Here is an 18,873-nt window from a genome sequence, read left to right as displayed (position 1 = left end):
TCTGTACACCTGGTGTTCTGACTAGTTTACCATGTGTATCATATTTAATGAAGTAGTATTAATAATTACATTAAAACGCACAGTTTTGGTAGACCTAATTTGTACTTCCAATTTCTATGACCTTGTCAGACTGATTGTGAAAACCATGTGTAATGAAGAATGCTTCCACTTAAACACGCAGTTAAATCTGAAAAATGATAGAAAGCCAATCTCTCTCACCTGTTTCAGGCTCAATTTAATCCTTCCGTTTCAAAGGCAGTAAGCAAGGGTGGCGAGGGCAGCTAACTCCTTTGGAGGGAGAGAAGCAGTCACACTGTCAGCACTAATGTTCCACTGGTGTACCGGCCGGTTGTGCAGTGGCCTGTGATTCTGTGAGATGCACACAGCAGCCACACTACCAGTCAGCAGAGTTCATGGACGGATACAGATTAGGTACATACAGAGCAATTAATTAAGATACCAAGCTGTTACTCCATCCACAAAGTGAGAAATTAAAGGTTCTTTCTCTTCCCTACACATATAAGAAATGGTCCAATGAAGCTAGTTAACGGATGTATTTGTGAAGTAATAAAGAAATATGCATACTGGTCTCTGCTCCTAGATCCTAAGAGCTCCTGAAACCCTTGAAAATGAAGGTTCTAAGGAGAATCTTTTGTTCTAATATTTAGTCTCTGGTCTCAGTGCCTCCCACAGAGCTACAAAATTCCTTGGAATTTCCTGGGTGATAAAAAAGTCTTTTATTCTCTTAAGGTGACTGACTCTTGATAGGTTCCTAAATGGGGACTGGTCACCAAAAACATCAAGTCATGATTAGAAGCTTGAAACTTTCAGTCCCACTTCCCACCGTCATTCTCTGGAGAGAAGCTAAAAGTGGAATTAATCATCAATCATGCCCAGTTGATAAAACCCCAATAAACATCTATAATCTATGGGGTTCAGAGAGCTGAACTGGTGAATCTTGGTCTGAATTGGTGAACAAGAATGTATCCACATGCTGGGAGGGTGGTGCACCCCAAACTCCACAAGCATCTCATCTGCTCAGAACCTTTCTGGACCTCACCGCATGTATCTCTTCATCTGGCTATTCATTCATAACCTTTAATATCCTGTGTAATATTAATAAACCAGTAACCTAGATAGTAAACAGTTTTCCTGAGTTCTGTGAGCCACTCTAGCTAATTAACAGAATCCGAGAAAGGGGTTATAGAAACCTCTGATTTTTAGCCTGTTGTTCAGAAACACAGGTATAACAACCTGGAGTTGTGACTGGTCTGAAGGTGGTGGGGGTAGGGGGCAGTACTGTGGGACTAAGCCCTTAACATGGAGATCTGATGCTAACTCTGAATACAATATGTAACAACTCAATTGTAGGAGACTTAGAATTGCTTGGTGGGAAAACCCCAAAAAATCTAACGTCAAGACTGTTGTGAGTATAACCAGCAAGGAGAAAGAGTTCTAGACAATATCTGATTAGACAAAAAGCAAAGTATTTTGGACTTTCTTCTTAACTGAAAATCAGGAAAGAGAACACTTAAAACTATCAAATCTTGTATAAGTGTATTTCTTTCTCAAAATTAGACTTTTCTAAGTTTCGCAGGTATCAACAGAATCCTAAAAGATAAAACTAAGAAGCCTTGGTTGAAGACCTTGATGGTCTTATCATACACATCAATATTTTTATTTCACAGGTCACAGAACAAAACTATCAGAGACTTCTTAAAGCTTAACGTATGCTTTTTCTATGAAGCAAAATCTTTCAACCTCAGCACTACTGATATTTTGGGTTTGATAACCCTTTGCTGTTGGGTGTTATCCCGTGCACTGGAGCACTCTTGGCACACACTGTATCCTGATGCCAGCTGCACCCTTCATTTATAACAACCAAAAATGTCTCCAGATGTTGTTACCGCTGGCTGAGAACAGTTATGAAGTAAATTGAAAAGGAAAGTGAAATAAACTACATCATTAAATGCAAACTTGGAGATAAATCCCACATCTCAAAAATCTCACACATCTTCAATTACTTTTACTTAAACACTAAGTATTTTCAGTTCAGTTCAGTCACTCAGTCGTGTCTGACTCTCTGCAACCCCATTAATCACAGCACGCCCAGCCTCCCTGTCCATCACCAACTCCCGGAGTTCACTCAAACTCATGTGCACAGAGTCAGTGATGCCATCCAGCCATCTCATTCTCTGTCGTCCCCTTCTCCTCCCGCCCTCAACCTTTCCCAGCATCAGTCTTTTCCAGTGAGTCAACTCATCACGTGAGGTGGCCAAAGTATTGCAGTTTCAGCTTTAGCATCAGTCCTTCCAAGGAACACCCAGGATTGATCTCCTTTAGAATGGACTGGTTGGATCTCCTTGCAGTACAAGGGACTCTCAAGAGTCTTCTCCAACACCACAGTTCAAAAGCATCAATTCTTCGGTGATCAGCTTTCTTCACAGTCCCAACTCTCACATCCATACATGGCCACGGGAAAAACCATAGCCTTGACTAGATGGACCTTGGTTGGCAAAGTAATGTCTCTGCTTTTTAATATGCTATCTAGGTTGGTCTTAACTTTCCTTCCAAGGAGTAAGCGTCTTTTAATTTCCTGGCTGCAATCAGCATCCTCAATGATTTTGGAGCCCAAAAAAATAAAATCTGACACTGTTTCCACTGTTTTTCCATCTATTTCCCATGAAATTATGGGACCAGATGCCATGATCTTTGTTTTTATTTAAATAAAAGTACGTATTTATTCAAAACTAATTTTAAGATAGTAGAAAACAATCTTTAAGAGATGTCCATTTTGGGTTGGGGAGTATTTTCACTTCTTCTGCTTGACTAGGACTTCATGGCATTTTGAGGTCCCAGCATGCTCTCAGTATTCAGTCAACCTAAGGGCAGAATGTAGCTTTTTCTAACTGGTTGTTTAGGATTATTTACAAATAAATAAACAGTGAACTCCGGGAGTTGGTGATGGACAGGGAGGCCTGGCGTGCCGTGATTCATGGGGTCGCAGAGAGTCGGACACGACTGAGTGACTGAACTGAACTGAAACAAGGACCACATGGTGGTGGGGTAGGCTGGATTTACCACAACAAAATTTCAAATACAGTCATAAAAATTAAAGACATTGTTCATACCTCTGTATTTCAAGTTTCTTTTACTGACAAATAAATATGACTACCTGTCTCAGGAATGGGAGAAAAAAGACAGATACATGCCAGAAATAATTCCATCTAACCATTAAAACAAAGACCACCTTTTCCGATACAGTTCAGACCATCATGAGACTGTTTTAAACTCAAATTATTCCTAATACAATAGAAGCATACCTTATTTAAAACCAACTTTATCAAGTTACTCTATTATTTTAAAATTAAAAATCTAGCAAAAAAACTGAAAACAAATGGACAAATCACGAGGGAAACAGAAAACAACAAAAAGCAATAAACAAATGGAAAGATCCTGGGGTAAAAGAAAGGAAAGCACATTAAAATGAGGTAACACTTTTCATCTATCAGATTTTCATACTTAAAAGCCTAATAATGCTCAGTACTGACACTGTACGGGTAACTCTGCTATACTGTCTGTATACAGTTCAGTTCAGTCGCTCAGTTGTATCTGACTCTTTGCGACCCCATCGAATGCAGTACGCCAGGCCTCCCTGTCCATCACCAACTCCCAGAGTTTACCCAAACTCATGTCCGTAGAGCCGGTGATGCCATCCAACCATCTCATCCTCTGTCGTCCCCTTATCCTCCTTCCTTCAATCTTTCCAAGCATCAGGGTATTTTCAAATGAGTCAGTTATTTGCATGAGGTAGCCAAGTACTGGAGTTTCAGCTTCAACATCAGTCCTTCCAATGAATAGTCAGGACCGATTTCCTTTAGGATGGACTGGTTGGATCGCCTTGCAGTCCAAGGGACTCTCAAGAGTCTTCTTCAACACCACAGTTCAAAAGCATCAATTCTTTGGCACTCAGCTTTCTTTACAGTCCAACTCTCATATCCATACATGACTACTGGAAAAACCATAGCTTTGACTAGATGGACCTTTGTTGGCAAAGTAATGTCTCTGCTTCTTAATATGCTGTCTAGGTTGGTCACAGCTTTTCTCCCAAGGAACAAGCATCTTTTAATTTCATGGCTGCAGTCACCATCTGTAATGATTTTGGAGCCCCCAAAAATAAAGCCTCTCATGTTTCCATTGTTTCCCCATCTATTTGCCATGAAGTGATGGGACCGGATGCCATGATCTTCATTTCCTGAATGTTGAGCTTTAAGCCAACTTTTTCACTCTCCTCTTTCACTTTCATCAAGAGGTTCTTTAGTTCTTCTTTGCTTTCTGCCACAAGGGTGGTGTCATCTGCGTATGTGAAGTTATTGATATTTCTTTCAGCAATCTTGTATCCAGCTTGTGCTTCATCCAACCCAGCATTTCTCATGATGTCCTCTGCATATAAGTTAAATAAGCAGGGTGACAATATACAGCCTTGACATACTCCTTTCCCGATTTGGAACCAATCTGTTGTTCCATGTCCCGTTCTAACTGTTGCTTCTTGACCTGCATACAGATTTCTCAGGAAGCAGGTCAGGTGGTTTGGTATTCCCATCTCTTTAAGAATTTTCCACAGTTTGTTGTGAACTACACAGTCAAAGCCTTTGGTGCAATCAATAAAGCAGAAATAGATGTTTTTCTGGTATTCTCTTGCTTTTTCTATGATATAACAGATGTTGGCAATTTGATCTCTGGTTCCTCTGCCTTTTCTAAATCCAGCTTGAACATCTGGAAGTTCACAGTTCATGTACTGTGGAAGCCGGGCGTGGAGAATTTTGAGCATTACCTTGCTAGCATGTGAGATGAGTGCAATTATGCAATAGTTTGAGCGTTCTTTGGCAGTGCCTTTCTTTGGGATTGGAATGAAAAAAAAATTTTTTTGAAGGCCAGCTGGCATTATCTATCAAGGCAATAATGCACATAAACTCCAACCCATAAACCCCATCCTTGCATCTGTGCCAACATAATTATGCTCACTGAAGCATCATTTTAATTGTTTTAACTGTAAACAATCCTTTAAGACCATCAAAAAGGATGTTAAATAGAGTCAAAGAATGGAATACTATGCAACCCCAAAAAAATCAGTGATGTGTTTTGTTAAAAGATATATAAATACAGCAAGTAACAAAAACCAAACTGCAGAATTTGGTATCAAGTTTTTTAAAAGAACATATACACATACACGCATTAAAAAAATCTATTAAGAATATACACAAAATGGGTTAACAATATAGTTTGAGTTTTCTTTATTCCTGTGAGCATTTTTATTTTAAAAGCTTTTAAAACTAGACAGGCTTCTCTAAAGGAGTATTAATTTCCATAATCTTTGCACATGAATTTTTTTTCATATTATAGAAACAATAATTAAATTACGTGATCCATTAAACTCAAAATGCAGTTATTCTAACCAAACTTGTTAACCAGTATGGAGATATAAAATTAAAAAGCATATATGTGATAGTCCCCAGATTTAAGATACTTTTAGAAACACTGAAAGTTCTACAAGTATTAATATTTATCACTTGTCCATATACTCACCAAACATTTTAGAATTTTTTAACGTGGCCAAATTCAAACAAGAAAAAAGATTAATAAAGTGGCCAAATTCTAGTTGTGGCATTCACTTCTGCCAAATGCTAGAGCAACTAAGATAGCAAAACCAAATGCCAGAGACAACATTTATCAGAAAAGCGGATGAAAAGGTAACAAGGTATACCCATGAACCCTCTAATATGAACAGTTAGGACAAAATTGTCTTACAACAGCCTATTAACAGGAAAACCCAGGGTTCACCAACAGTCTTCACAGGTGATAACAGAAAACCAGGCCATATTCACCCACTTCAATATTACTCTTTGCAGAAATATTCTAATGTGCAAAGGCCCTAGAAAAGGTGGACCAGTCTCCAGTTAAAGAACCACTTGGAGAAAAAAAGACCACAATCTCAAAAGTTACCTTGGAATCCTCATGGTCAGTACCCTTAAAATAAGACCAGAATAAAACCATCTCCAGAAATATTAAATTCACTTTAGTACAAACAATTCTGAGTAGAAATATTTTGTTGTTAACAAAAAGCTATCTCACCCTCCTTCCCAACAATACACAACAGTGCAAAAACTACATACACACATGCAAAACCTCTTGAAAAAAGTGAAAGTTGCTCAGTCATATCTAACACTTTGTGATCCCATGGACTATACAGTCAGTCCATGGAATTCTCCAGGCCAAAATACTGGAGTCTGTAGCCAGTCCCTTCTCCAGGGGATCTTCCGAACTCAGGGGTCAAACCCAAGTCTCCCAGGCGGATTCTTTACCAGCTGATCCACCAGGGAAGCCCAAGAATACTGGAGAGGGTCGCCTATTCCTTTTCCAGCGGATCTTCCCAGCCCAGAAATCAAACCAGCATCTCCTGCATTGCAGGTGGACTCTTTACCATCTGAGCTACCAAGGAAGCATAAAACCTCTTAAATCTCTCTAACTTCAAATTCTTGTATAGTATGTATTTTCTCATTTCATTACCTGTAAATAAGCTGAGATTTTTGGGTATTTGAGAATAACAAATCCAAGATGCATACATTAAAGAGGCTTATACATTACAGCTGAAAGTACATCAGTTTCACTACCTACATGCTTCAAATTCATACCTCTGCAAAATTACAGTTATTGAAAAGTTTCAGCATTTAATGTCACTGGAAAATGATCAAAATTACAAATGTTAGGGTACATCAAGTCACCTACCTTACTAACTCTTTCAATCAATATCCCCTAATAGTTTTTCTTGGAGAAGGAAATGATAACCCACTCCAGTATTCTTGCCTGAGAAATCCCACAGACAGAGGAGCCTCTAGTCCCTGAGGTTCTAAGAGCTGGACACAACTTATGACCAAACCACCAAGACACCTTCCCCATACTTGCCACAATCCCCTTCCCCAGGAAACTATCTGCACTGTCAGTGCCTTAGGTGATCATATCAATATAGCACAAGGAAAGGAGGGCTGGACAGGTATGTGGGGTCTGGCTTGGGTAAACAGGATAAAAGTCTCAGAAATTACAAAAATAACAGTGATAATAGATTCCTACCAAATGTGCAGCTTCAAATTCTAAGTAGTTCTGTAAGGACTCTCAGATGCGAGAAGACTGCTGAACAAGCGCCAAGTGATATAAAGTACAGGTTATGGGAGAATCTGAAGTCAGAATGTGCTGTGCTGTGCTTAGTCCCTCAGTTGTGTCTGACTTTTTGAGACCCTGTGGACTGTAGGCCCCCAGGCTCCTCTGTCCATGGGGATTCTCCAGGCAAGACTACTGGAGTGGGTTGCCATGCTCTCCTCCAGGGGATCTTCCCAACCCAGGGATCGAACCCAGGTCTCACATGTTACAGGCGGATTCTTTACCGTCTGAAATCAGAATGCCTAAATTTAAATCCCAATTCTGTCACTCACCAGTTGCACCATCATAAAACTATTTAAGTTCTGAAACCCTTGGTATCCTTATTTTAAAAAGGAGATACCTACTTCAGAGAGTAATAGTGAAGATTAAATTAGGGCAAGCATTTTAAACATTTGATAGTGTCTGGCATAAAATAAATGTTCATTAAAGCTACACCTTTTAGGAAGAAAAAAAAACAACCCAAAACCTGAAATAGAAGTTCTTATGTGAAAATTCTACTCCCAAGTTTTCTGACTCACCACCTCAAAATTAATCAAAGACTCTAACTAGGTAGGCATACTAACCAGAACCACATACAACAAACAATAACATTAAAGAATTAGACTTAAGAGTCAAAATACTAAAAAGGCCTCACTTCCTGCAGGTAGCTCAGACAAATAAGGAGACAGTACAAGTACAGGTATGCACATCTGAGAGAGTCTAAGTCAGACCTGCCTATAGGAAGGAAGAAAAATGTAATAGCTGAAGCCAAATTCTGACAAGCAAAACAATTAGCTCAGTCACAAGTATAAATAAGCTTGATGAGATTAGAAAACTGAGATCACATTACTAGTCAGTATGTTTTCATTCCTAGGATTTCATTACAGTAAGCTACAAAAACTTTTAGGTATCAAAACTGGTATTGTCATTTTTACTACTCATTTTTATTTTTTATATCACAGTACACAAACAATCTATGATTTGTTGAATGCCTGGTTTAGTAGCTAAGTTGTGTCCAACTCTTGCGACCCCATGGACAGAGGAGCCTGGCAGGCTACAGTCCATGAGATTCTCCAGGCAAGAATACTGGAGTGGGTTGCCATTTCCTTCTCCAGGGGATCGTCCCAACCCAGGAATCGAACCTGGGTCTCCTGCCTTGTAGGCAGATTCTTTACCAACTGAGCTACAAGGGAAGCCCCAATTGTTCCTTATTTTGGTACTGGACCTGGTGGTTGTTGAATGCCTGGTATTTCATAAGAACTCTGTGACCTAAGTGTTATTAGTCATATTTTCAGCTGGGGAACAGAGCAAAAGAGGGTTTAGGTGACTAACTTACTCCATCACGGTCATTGAAACAGCTTATAATGAAACCAGAACAGCCTGCTAATCTAGAATCAAGGCGATTTAAGCACAGAGACAACAGAGATACCGTGACATAAAACAGCTCCAAGTGTCTTTTACTCTACAGTAGAGTGTCTCAATAAAGCTATCCACCACCCGCACCTCGCCACAAAGTCAAACTGTTAAGTTGTAACAATAGAATCCCTACTTGAACTACCACATATATGACATGTTATTTATTATATGGCACATTATTACTATTATTTTTTTAATTTAATTTTATTTTTTACTAATTGAGACTTAAATCAGCTCTCATACACTTTACAATCAATGGCGTATGCTCTCAGTACTAGTCAATCTATTTTGGTAGGAACAGAGTTAGGAGGGTGGTATAAGGACTGTCAAACCCAGACAGCCTGATATATGAAAAGGACTGCTTTTTATATAAATAGCATACATAAAATGGGTGAAACCAAAGAAAACAAAAATGAGCAACTGAACACGTCCGAAGGTCTAGCAAAAATGAAGATCTAACAGTTCTCACGTTCACCAAGTATTTTAAAATATAAAGCTTTCACAGGCATAAGTATTAAATTAAATAACAGCTGATATTCTCCTCTTCAACTGTCTATACTGTTTTGGTAAGTGATTTATATTTTTCTGCTGATGCTTAAAACTGATTTAGGTTCAGTTCAGTTCAGTCGCTCAGTCGTATCCAACTCTCCGCGACCCCATGAATCACAGCACGCCAGGCCTCCCTGTCCATCACCAACTCCCAGAGTTCACTCAAACTCATGTCCAGTGTCGGTGATGCCATCTAGCCATCTCATTCTCGGTCGTTCCCTTCTCCTCTGGCCCCCAACCTTTCCCAGCATCAGAGCCTTTTCCAGTGAGTCAACTCGTCGCATGAGGTGGCCAAAGTATTGGAGTTTCAGCTTTAGCATCAGTCCGTCCAATGAACACCCAGGATTGATCTCCTTTAGAATGGACTGGTTTAGGTAGGCAGACACAAACATGAACACTCACTCACCCTTCCATCCCAATAAACTCCCATATCAAAAAGGTAAAAGATCAATAGTCCACAAAACAGAGGGAAATTATTGTAGTCTGTGAACCATAAATTCCTTTTCTTCTTACTGGACCATAAATTCCTTATCTTCTTACTAAGGTGATGTTTTGAAACCACGTGAAGTTGGTGACAGGCTTCCCAATAATCCATAAGCATTATGAATTCACGTTCATTGGCAGGCACAAAGAAGATCTCTGGATGCAGATAAAACGCACACTTGTAAGCGCCACTAAGATAGACATTACGGGAACCCCTCTGTGGCTCTCATGAGCTAGTGATAACACTGACTGGTGTCTCTCATCCAAGTACAGACAAGTGATCCTCATTTTTTTTTAATTGTCTTCAAACTACTAACCTACGCAACATACCCCCAACAGTTAACATCTTCACTGGCAGACATTTAACAGCAACCACTATGATTATGCCCCACCCTTAATCACTGTTACTGCAATACCACCCTGGTAACTGCTGCCATAATGTAAACTCCTACAAGGCTTCTGAAATGGAAGGAAACTTGGAAATCACCTTTTCTAAGCTCTTCGTTCAATGTCTGAAGGAAATGTGGCTCATTGTATTTAACTTACTGGAAACTAAAACAGTAGTGGAAGGGAGGAGAGGGTTGTCACTGTGCACCAGGGACCATGTTAAACACTTACAAAGTATAAACCCAGTGAATCACCACAACATCCCCTGAGGTAGATTTACTTCACTACCTATATTTACTATAAGGAAATTAAGGCATCAAGCAGTCAGTCAGCCTGCCTTGGTGACAGACTAAGTGATAGAGATGGGAATTCAAACCCAGGTCTGTTGCTCTCCTGACTCTCAAACCAGAGCTCTTTCTACAAGATTAAGTACCTCAGACTTGTTTCATGAGCCAAATGCACTCTACTTAAGCTCAACACATAGACAATAGTAATTTTTATTCTTTCCCCAATTTTACTATCTATAGTTACATATTTTCATTTATTCACATCCTCATAATATCTGAGGCAACTACATGGTATAAACCTCATTTTTCAAGTGCAGAAACAGGTTCACAAATGATCAGTCCTAAATCACACAGACACGCTGTTAACCTAAATTCATAATCAAGCCATGCTCCTTCCAAGAATGACATTCAGTTCAGTTCAGTCGCTCAGTCGTGTCCGACTCTCTGCGACCCCATGAATCACAGCACGCCAGGCCTCCCTGTCCATCACCAACTCCCGGAGCTCACTCAAACCCATGTCCAGAGTCGGCGATGCCATCCAGCCATCTCATTCTCTGTCGTCCCCTTCTCCTCCCGCCCCAACCTTTCCCAGCATCAGAGTCATTTCCAGTGAGTCAACTCGTCTCATGAGGTGGCCAAAGTATTGCAGTTTCAGCCTCAGCATCAGTCCTTCCAATGAACACCCAGGATTGATCTCCTTTAGAATGGACTGGTTGGATCTCCTTGCAGTACAAGGGACTCTCAAGAATGACATTACCACATGCTAACGGAGAAGGCAATGGCAAGCCACTCCAGTACTCTAGCCTAGAAAATCCCATGGATGGAGGAGCCTGGTAGGCTGCAGTCCGTGGGGTCGCTATGGGTCGGACGTGAGTGAGCGACTTCACTTTCACTTTTCACTTTCATGCATTGGAGAAGGAAATGGCAACCCACTCCAGTGTTCTTGTCTGGAGAATCCCAGGGACGGGGGAGCCTGGTGGGCTTCCGTCTATGGGGTCACACAGAGTCGGACACGACTGAAGTGACTTAGCAGCAGCAGCAACTCTCATGAAATTAGGGGACTAGCCAGCTACCAGTAAAAATTTGAACTAAACATGGAAAATATGAACTCATTTGTACACCCAAACGATTGAAGAGTTGAAGTTAATTCCAGTCAGAAAACAAAGTTGGCACCTCTAGCTTCGAGGGCATCACGCATTAGATACTGTACAGGTTTGACGTGATGAAACAAAGGAAAACAATATAATTTTCTTCATGTTCCCATCTTAATCACTGCAGTTACTAAAATATTTAAAAGCAAAAGGGCATCCACTTAACTTTATTTACTGAAAATCTACTGTGGTTCCTCTGTGTACCACTGTGATAATGGCACGGGACAGGAATTTAGATGGCACATGGGTAATCAATAGTAATCAATACTCTATGATTTACAGATTTTAAAAAGATGCAGAAAGAGGTAACTAATTCAACAAACCACTGATTTCAGACTTATTTCTCACTAGATTAATAGGAAGAAATTAACATATTGATTATACTTCTGGGGAGGGGCAAAATGAAGACTTAACCTCTATCTGTAGTATTTTTCCATCTTAAAAAAATCTGAAGAAAAAAGTAACCTAACCTAAAAATAAATAATTATACAGATGCTAGGATGTGGCAAAAATCCCAAAGGTAGTATGTGAAACTGACATTTTAGAAACAACATTCCAAGTGTCCAACACTATACTAGACAAAATTCCCTCCTAAAGAAAGCCAGAGAAGGATTTAGCAGCTTCATGAACTTAAGGAGATTTTATTTATAATAATGCACATCTCAACTGTTATTTAAAGTAACATAACTGCAATTTTCTTAGTGATATGTCAAAATTAATAAACACAAAGAGCTTGAAACTGCAAGGAGGGAAAATAGCAGACTCAATATAAGCAATATCAACACAATTAACAACTACTATTTACTGAGTAAACAAATAATGTTAACACTTTACCAAGTAGCGTTTGGTTTTCTAAGTTTTCCATGTATGATGTACTTCTGCTATGCAGTACTATTATTATCCCCATCTTATAGGTGAAGAAACTAACTTAACAGGGACTGACTTACAAAGTTCTCCTAAATAGCGTAATTCTAAAAGGATGGCAGAGGTGCTAGAATTTTTCATCTCTCCAAAACCCCTTATCTCAGACGTTAAGTAGACAGCAAAACCCAAAACCAATAAGCAAAAACATTTACAACAAACCTACCTGAACAAGGTTATTTCACAACCCCCCAAAAATAAGTTAATGAGGAAAAACTCACAGTCAGAAGACCTGTACATTGTAAGGATCTGTAAAATACAAGAGGAAGTCATACTGTATCTGAAAGGGCTACAAATAGGAGAAACACAAAACAGCCAACAGTTGTTCACAAGAAATCACGGCAGGTCAATCTGAGAACAGCTGAAACTGAAATACCCATTACTCCAGTAATAAATGAATAGAAAAACCTCCAACAAGAGCTGAAAAGGACAAAGTCTTGTTCCCATGCGCTCTTGAAAGTGACCCACCAGAGCTCCCATCCAGAGGAGACCCCACACACAAGAGAAAGAGACAAGATAAAGGAAACAGAAGCTCCAAATAAAAACAAAACAAAACCCAGAAATTTCAGAAAGCAAGCTCCATGGTCTAACACTTCACAAAAACAATGAGAGAGCTCTGTGAAGTTAAAACAGCTACTCTGAACCATGACTGCCACTTAAAGTTCAGGAAAACTTTTATATAAAAATGCAAGACAGAAAAATATCAAGGTCAAATCAGAGATGAAACTGTTGTTAGAGAAAACGAGAATAAGGAGCAGAATAACATCCGTTAAGACAGTGAAGCAGAGCTAGAAAGACTTGATCAAAACCATATACTATTTCAAAAAGAGCTAAAAACATGAGAAAAATGATGCAAGTCAGAGAAACTCAGAAAATGAAGCAATAGAATACAGCAAAGATCCAGAAAAGAAAAAACAACTTGAGGAAACAATGAGTAAACTAGAAAGCATAGAAGAATTCTCAAAATCCAGTAAGAAATCAAAAAACTCCATTTTAAAATGGGCAAAGATGTGAAGCATCAACTTACTAAATATACACAAACAGCAGATAAACACTTGAAAAGACACTCAATATCATTAGTAATTAGGCAAATACAAATTACAATCACTATACAATAGGCACCTATTAGAATACCTGACATGAGAAAGACTGATCATAGTAAGTGTTGGAAAGGATGTGGAGAAACTGATTTGAACTCCCCTAATACTAGTGGAAAAGTAAACTGGTACAATCACTCTAGGAAACAGTTTGGCAGTTTCTAAAGCTAAACATACACATACCATACCATTCCACTCGTAGACGGATTGTTATCCAAGAGAAAAGAATGCATACAAAGACACATACACAAATGTTCGTAGTTGTTTTTTTTTTTTAAATAAAAAACCCGGAAATAATGCGAATGTCCGTCAACAAGTGAATGAACCAAAACCTCTAGGATATGAATGCAAAGAATACTACTCAAAAAGAAAAAGGAATGAATTATTGATTTCTGGACATGCAGTCATCTTAAGTTACCCTGAGTAAAAAAAGGCAGATATAAAGCAATTATCCTCCAATAAAAAAAAAAAGTTAAAAGGCAAAGAATACACTGTATGATTCCATTTACATACAATTTCAGAACATGCTAACTAATCTACCTGAGGGGATGAGAGCACACACATGGAAGACAGGTAACAAAGGGCAAGAGAAAACTTCTGGGAGTAATGTTTATATAGTCTCCATCTGAAATGCGGTGATAGTTTCTTAAGTGCAGATGTCAAATTTACCAAGTTATATAGTTCAATAAATGAAGCTGTTTTCAATAAATGAAGTGTTTTTTTAAAAAAGGCATTACTGAATAAACTTATTTTCTAAAATCAGAAATGAGAGGAAAAAACCCAGGAATTCTTATCTTAAGAAACCCACCTATACTAAAACATCAAAAAGATCTGAACTGCTATCCTTTAGATTGTCATTCTATCGACAATCTTAGAAGTTAGACAAAGCTCAGTTTAACCATAAATGATGACTGAAACTGCAAATTTCCATATCAAAAGTTAAGACATGCTCAAACTGATTAAAAAACCAAAGGCTAAATAAAACTAAATGTAAAAACACTGTCTGAGTCATAAATGTAAAAATATCTTCCAAAATCCATAAAGAATCTAACAACACCAGCCGTTTTAATAGAAAAACAGTAAGACCTAGAGATTGGGGGGGAGGGAGAGGAGTGTGGACAGGGATGGGACAACAGACGATCTTCTAAAGTCCTCTATTAGATAAATAATTGTCCAGAAAAATCAGGTTAAATTTCCCTAGCCACTTGGTGATCCAGTCAAACAGGATATTAAAAAGCTTCCTTGAAGAAACTTTCAACTATTTATACAGTTACAGACAATGCAGTATATCAAAAAGGGAAGGCAATCTGCACAGACCTAGAAACAGGTTTTAAGTATTTAACTTCACACAATCTTGTTTATTAAAACTCTGAAGTAAAACGCTTTTCCTCCTGATATTGTAGAGATATGTTAGGACCAACTAACAATTAATACAAATTAGTGATTCAGCATCAATTTTTTTTAAATCAAGATGTTCTAAGAGACTATAACGCAGAAGCAAAAATTACTTTTTAATTCTGAAGAGTTCCATTTTCTTAAGGCAGTAAGTATAAACTTAAGATTGAACGCATCAGTCAAATTCCTAAGGTGACTGGTAATTTTAATAAGCACCAAGGAGTTTCAGTTTGTTGGTATGACCATTAAAGAGGTTCCCCCCCGCTCATTTAAAAGCAGGCTAGTTATCAGGAGACTATGCTGCAACCACAAGCAAATCTTGTAAGAAATGAACATTTGCTAATAAAGCCAAATAAAGGATACATTACATAATTGCTAAAGCTTACACTCTTATTAGGCCTCAAAAAGAATTTTTAAAAACCCCACTTTTTAACACAGCACCTTCCAAAACCTCTCCCCTTCCTGCTCCCTACCCCTACACAAAGACAAGACTACAAATCAGTCACCAAATCTACACTGCTCTCTACAAATAAACAGCCCGAGAATGAAAACAACTCCTGAAAAACACACTACACAAAATGAAACGATATGTTACTTTGAAAACAATCTTAACTTCACAGTGTAAGTTTTAGATTCATAAATGTTCCTTTGAAAACAGTCTTAACTTCACAGTATAAGTTCCAGATTCACAACATTTGGAATCAAGCCTAATAAAATGCTGAGCATATGCTAACAAGTTAGCTATCCTAGAAAGTTTACAGGACAGTCAAGACTGTAGCATCTGGAATTTGTCAGATGATCACTCTGAGTGCCCAAGAGAATAAACAGAAGTGACACTTCCAGCACCCACGTATATAAATGACAACAAAAGGTTGGATACAGGACAATATGAGAAAATACCACCAAAAAAAAAAAGAATCTTAAATAGAATCAAAGCCACAGTATTCTGGAAATAAGCCCGCCTGTTATGGCCAAAAAGAGTCACAATGGAACATGCATTCTTTCTCTGGCTGTTCTAGACTAATACATTCTAAATGTGCAAAAGCATAAATTTTAACAAAATTTAAAAATTCATTACAGAGCACGGTGTGAAGTGAATGAAGCATATACACTAAGTAAATGCTTTAAATATGGGGCTTGTACAATTTAGACAGAAGGATGCTTCAGTCTAAAGCATCTGAAATGCTTTAGAAATACATTCTGTCCCTTTCCTAAGCGATTCTGAAGGACACACAGGTTTATGAATACGATTACATGTTTTCAACTCACATTGTTTCTCCAGTCTTGGCTACATGACAAAGAAACTGATCCAGGACCGGACAAACTTCCTTTTTCCCCCTCTTCTCAAAATCTAGATAAGGGAAGAAAGAAAAGTTATTAGTATTTCTCAAGGTCCACCAACCATTTCCAATGACCTTTAAAAACAAACTTTCCTCTCCAGTCATTCCTCACAGTAAAAAAGTTTTTTGTTTTTTTTTTAATTTAAAAGCCTCTCAAATAAATTCCACCTGACTCTCCAACTTCAAATGTCACTCTTCACAGATAACGAGACCCTTCCTAAAGGGGGCACTTCTCCACCAACCATCCTTAATGCAGTCCGGGGGAGGCATGTCAAAGTCCTGTTAAAATACAAACCCCAGATCCCAACTCCCCCAAAACTGTTTACGTGAGGTTCATAAATCTGCGTTATATGAAATACCAGCTCCCTCCTGCAGTCATCAACCAATGATCCTTGGTATCAACGTCTAATTCTCAAAACGCTGAAATCACGGTATTCTAAGTTCTCAAGCCTGTTGCTCGGATGGCGAGCAATTCGGAGCGGGGAAGGCGACCACTTCAGAATCGGGACGCGTGGAAGGGGACTCCAAAGCTCTGAAAAAAGGGCCTCCAGAGACACTTGAAAGTTGGTCTGCCGCCCCCACTACCCCCCGCCCCGAAACCTTTCACTTTTTCTCTCCCCTCGAAGTCCGGTGTGCAGGCGGCTGACAGAGAACGAAGCCTGCCGGCGAGGGGGCTGCGGACCCACGAAACGTCCACGGGGAGTGGGAGAGGGGCCGGCCCCCTCGAGGGCTTCGCGACTCCCCTCCCCCAGCGCAGACGCCGGCGGCCGACACAAAGCCCGGGGCCGGGCGGGAGGGAGCTGCCCACGGGGCTCGCGGCCCGCGGGGACGCGGGAGGGGGATGGGAGCCGGGGGCGCGCGCCCTCCCCGCCGGGGCCCGCGGAGCCACTCGCCCGGAGGGCGCGGAGAGGCGGCCGCGGGCGGCGGGGAGGGAGGGAGAGGGGGCAGCCACCCCCACCTTTCAGCGCCTCCTGCAGCCTCTCGACGTCCATGGCTTCCCGGAGTCCCTCGCAGCCTCCGCCTCCTTCCGCGGGTCTCCCGGGGACCGGAAGGCCTCCCCCCACCCCCCCGACGCCCTCCCCCTCCCTCGCACACACTCCGGCACGCAGGCGATTCGGGGGGGGCACCGAAGGGAGCCGGGGGAAGCGAGCGAGAGAGCGAGACCGAAAGAGCGAGCACCTCCCCGAGCCGCTACCACCAGCCCTCCAACATGGCGCCCGGCACGTCACCGCGCGCACGCTCCTCGCTGCCGTCCTCGCGCCCGCGGCGCGGCCGGACCCGGCGCCCAGAGCGCGTGCGCGGCGGAGGCGTGCGCCGCGGCCAGCCCCCGACCCGGCAGGGCCGCCCCGCCTCGCCCTGGCGTTGGCCGGAGCTGCCTGCACCACACTGGAGGCGGAGTGGTCGAGGCTGCGGGGCGCAAAGAGTGTGCATCCCTGCTGTTTGCTAGCTATGTGACCTTGAGCAATTTAATGAGTCCCTCTGAGCCTCCCTTTCCCCAACTGTACAATGATGGGAGTAGTATGAACCACTCTTTACGGTGCTGTGAAAATTAAGTGAGACTGTATACACACAGAACACGCATTAAAAAAAAAAAAACTCAGTATTAATAATCGTGACAAAATTAACTCCCTGCCTGAACCCGAAGCACCTCAACGGCCCAGCCTTGAAAAGAAGGAATGAACGCAGCAAAAGCATGAGAAGTTTAAGCAATGGAACTAACTGAATTTAAAGTCCAACGCAACTATTTATTAATACTACTTGTGTGACCAAGTTGCTTAAACTCACAAAGCTTCTGTTTTCTCATCCACAAAATATAAGTTTGTGAAACTGCGACGATAAAGCATTGAGCGCATGTGGTGCCTGGAACATAAGCACTCAAGTTCATGTGGCTGCTGTTTTTATTATCATTATGGTTTTGATTACATTCCATAAGCGCCCACGAAGTTAGGGCGGAGACCTCAGAAGTCCTCTCCCAGCCCTGACATCTTACAAATGGGATAGCTGAGGCGAAGAGAGATAGTCTAGCAAAACAGTAGAAACTAGAACCTCTGACAACCAACTAGTGTGTGAACATCTTTATTACTCTCCCTTGTCTGTGAGCTTTTCAAGAAAAGTTACTGACTTGTTCCACCATCGCTTCTCAAAGCCTAACACAAACCCATGGAAGGAAAGGAGAGAGGGAGGTAGGGAGGACAGAAAGCTAATACTTGACTGGTGTTAGAAAGTGAAAATTTGGACACAGCCATCATGGCAGAAAGTGAAGAGGAACTCAAAGGCCTCTTGAAAGTGAAAGAGAAGAGTGAAAAGTTTGGCTTGAAGCTCAACATTCAGAAAATGAAGATCATGGCATCTGGTCCCATCACTTCATGGGAAATAGATGGGAAAACAGTGGAAACAGTGTCAGACTTTATTTTTTTGGGCTCCAAAATCACTGCAGATGCTGATTGCAGCCAGGAAATTAAAAGACGCTTACTCCTTAGAAGTAAAGTTATGACCAGCCTAGATAGCATATTAAAAAGCAGAGACATTACTTTGCCAACCAAGGCCTGTCTAGTCAAGGCTATGGTTTTTCCAGTGGTCATGTATGGATGTGAGAGTTGGACTGTGAAGAAAGCTGATCACAGAAGAATTGATGCTTTTGAACTGTGGTGCT

General features: G+C 40.6%; 1 protein-coding gene across 1 annotated transcript in view; it reads right to left on the bottom strand.

Annotated features, from left to right (window-relative positions):
• Positions 1-17,453, bottom strand: part of PPP4R2 (protein phosphatase 4 regulatory subunit 2) — a 56,302-nt gene extending 38,849 nt beyond the window's left edge. Inside the window, exons 1-2 of the mRNA XM_055414334.2 lie at positions 17,179-17,453; positions 16,150-16,231 (exon numbers count right to left, since the gene is read on the bottom strand). Coding sequence (XP_055270309.1) covers positions 16,150-16,231; positions 17,179-17,212 — 116 coding nt within the window. The 5' untranslated portion in view covers positions 17,213-17,453. The remainder of the gene's footprint in view (positions 1-16,149; positions 16,232-17,178) is intronic.
• Between the last annotated feature and the right edge of the window lie 1,420 nt (positions 17,454-18,873).

Source organism: Moschus berezovskii, chromosome 24 (genome assembly GCF_049115385.1).
Source record: "Moschus berezovskii isolate FMDL1 chromosome 24, NW_MosBer_1.0, whole genome shotgun sequence".
NCBI lineage: Eukaryota > Metazoa > Chordata > Mammalia > Artiodactyla > Moschidae > Moschus > Moschus berezovskii.
This window is presented reverse-complemented; position numbering and strand designations above follow the sequence as displayed.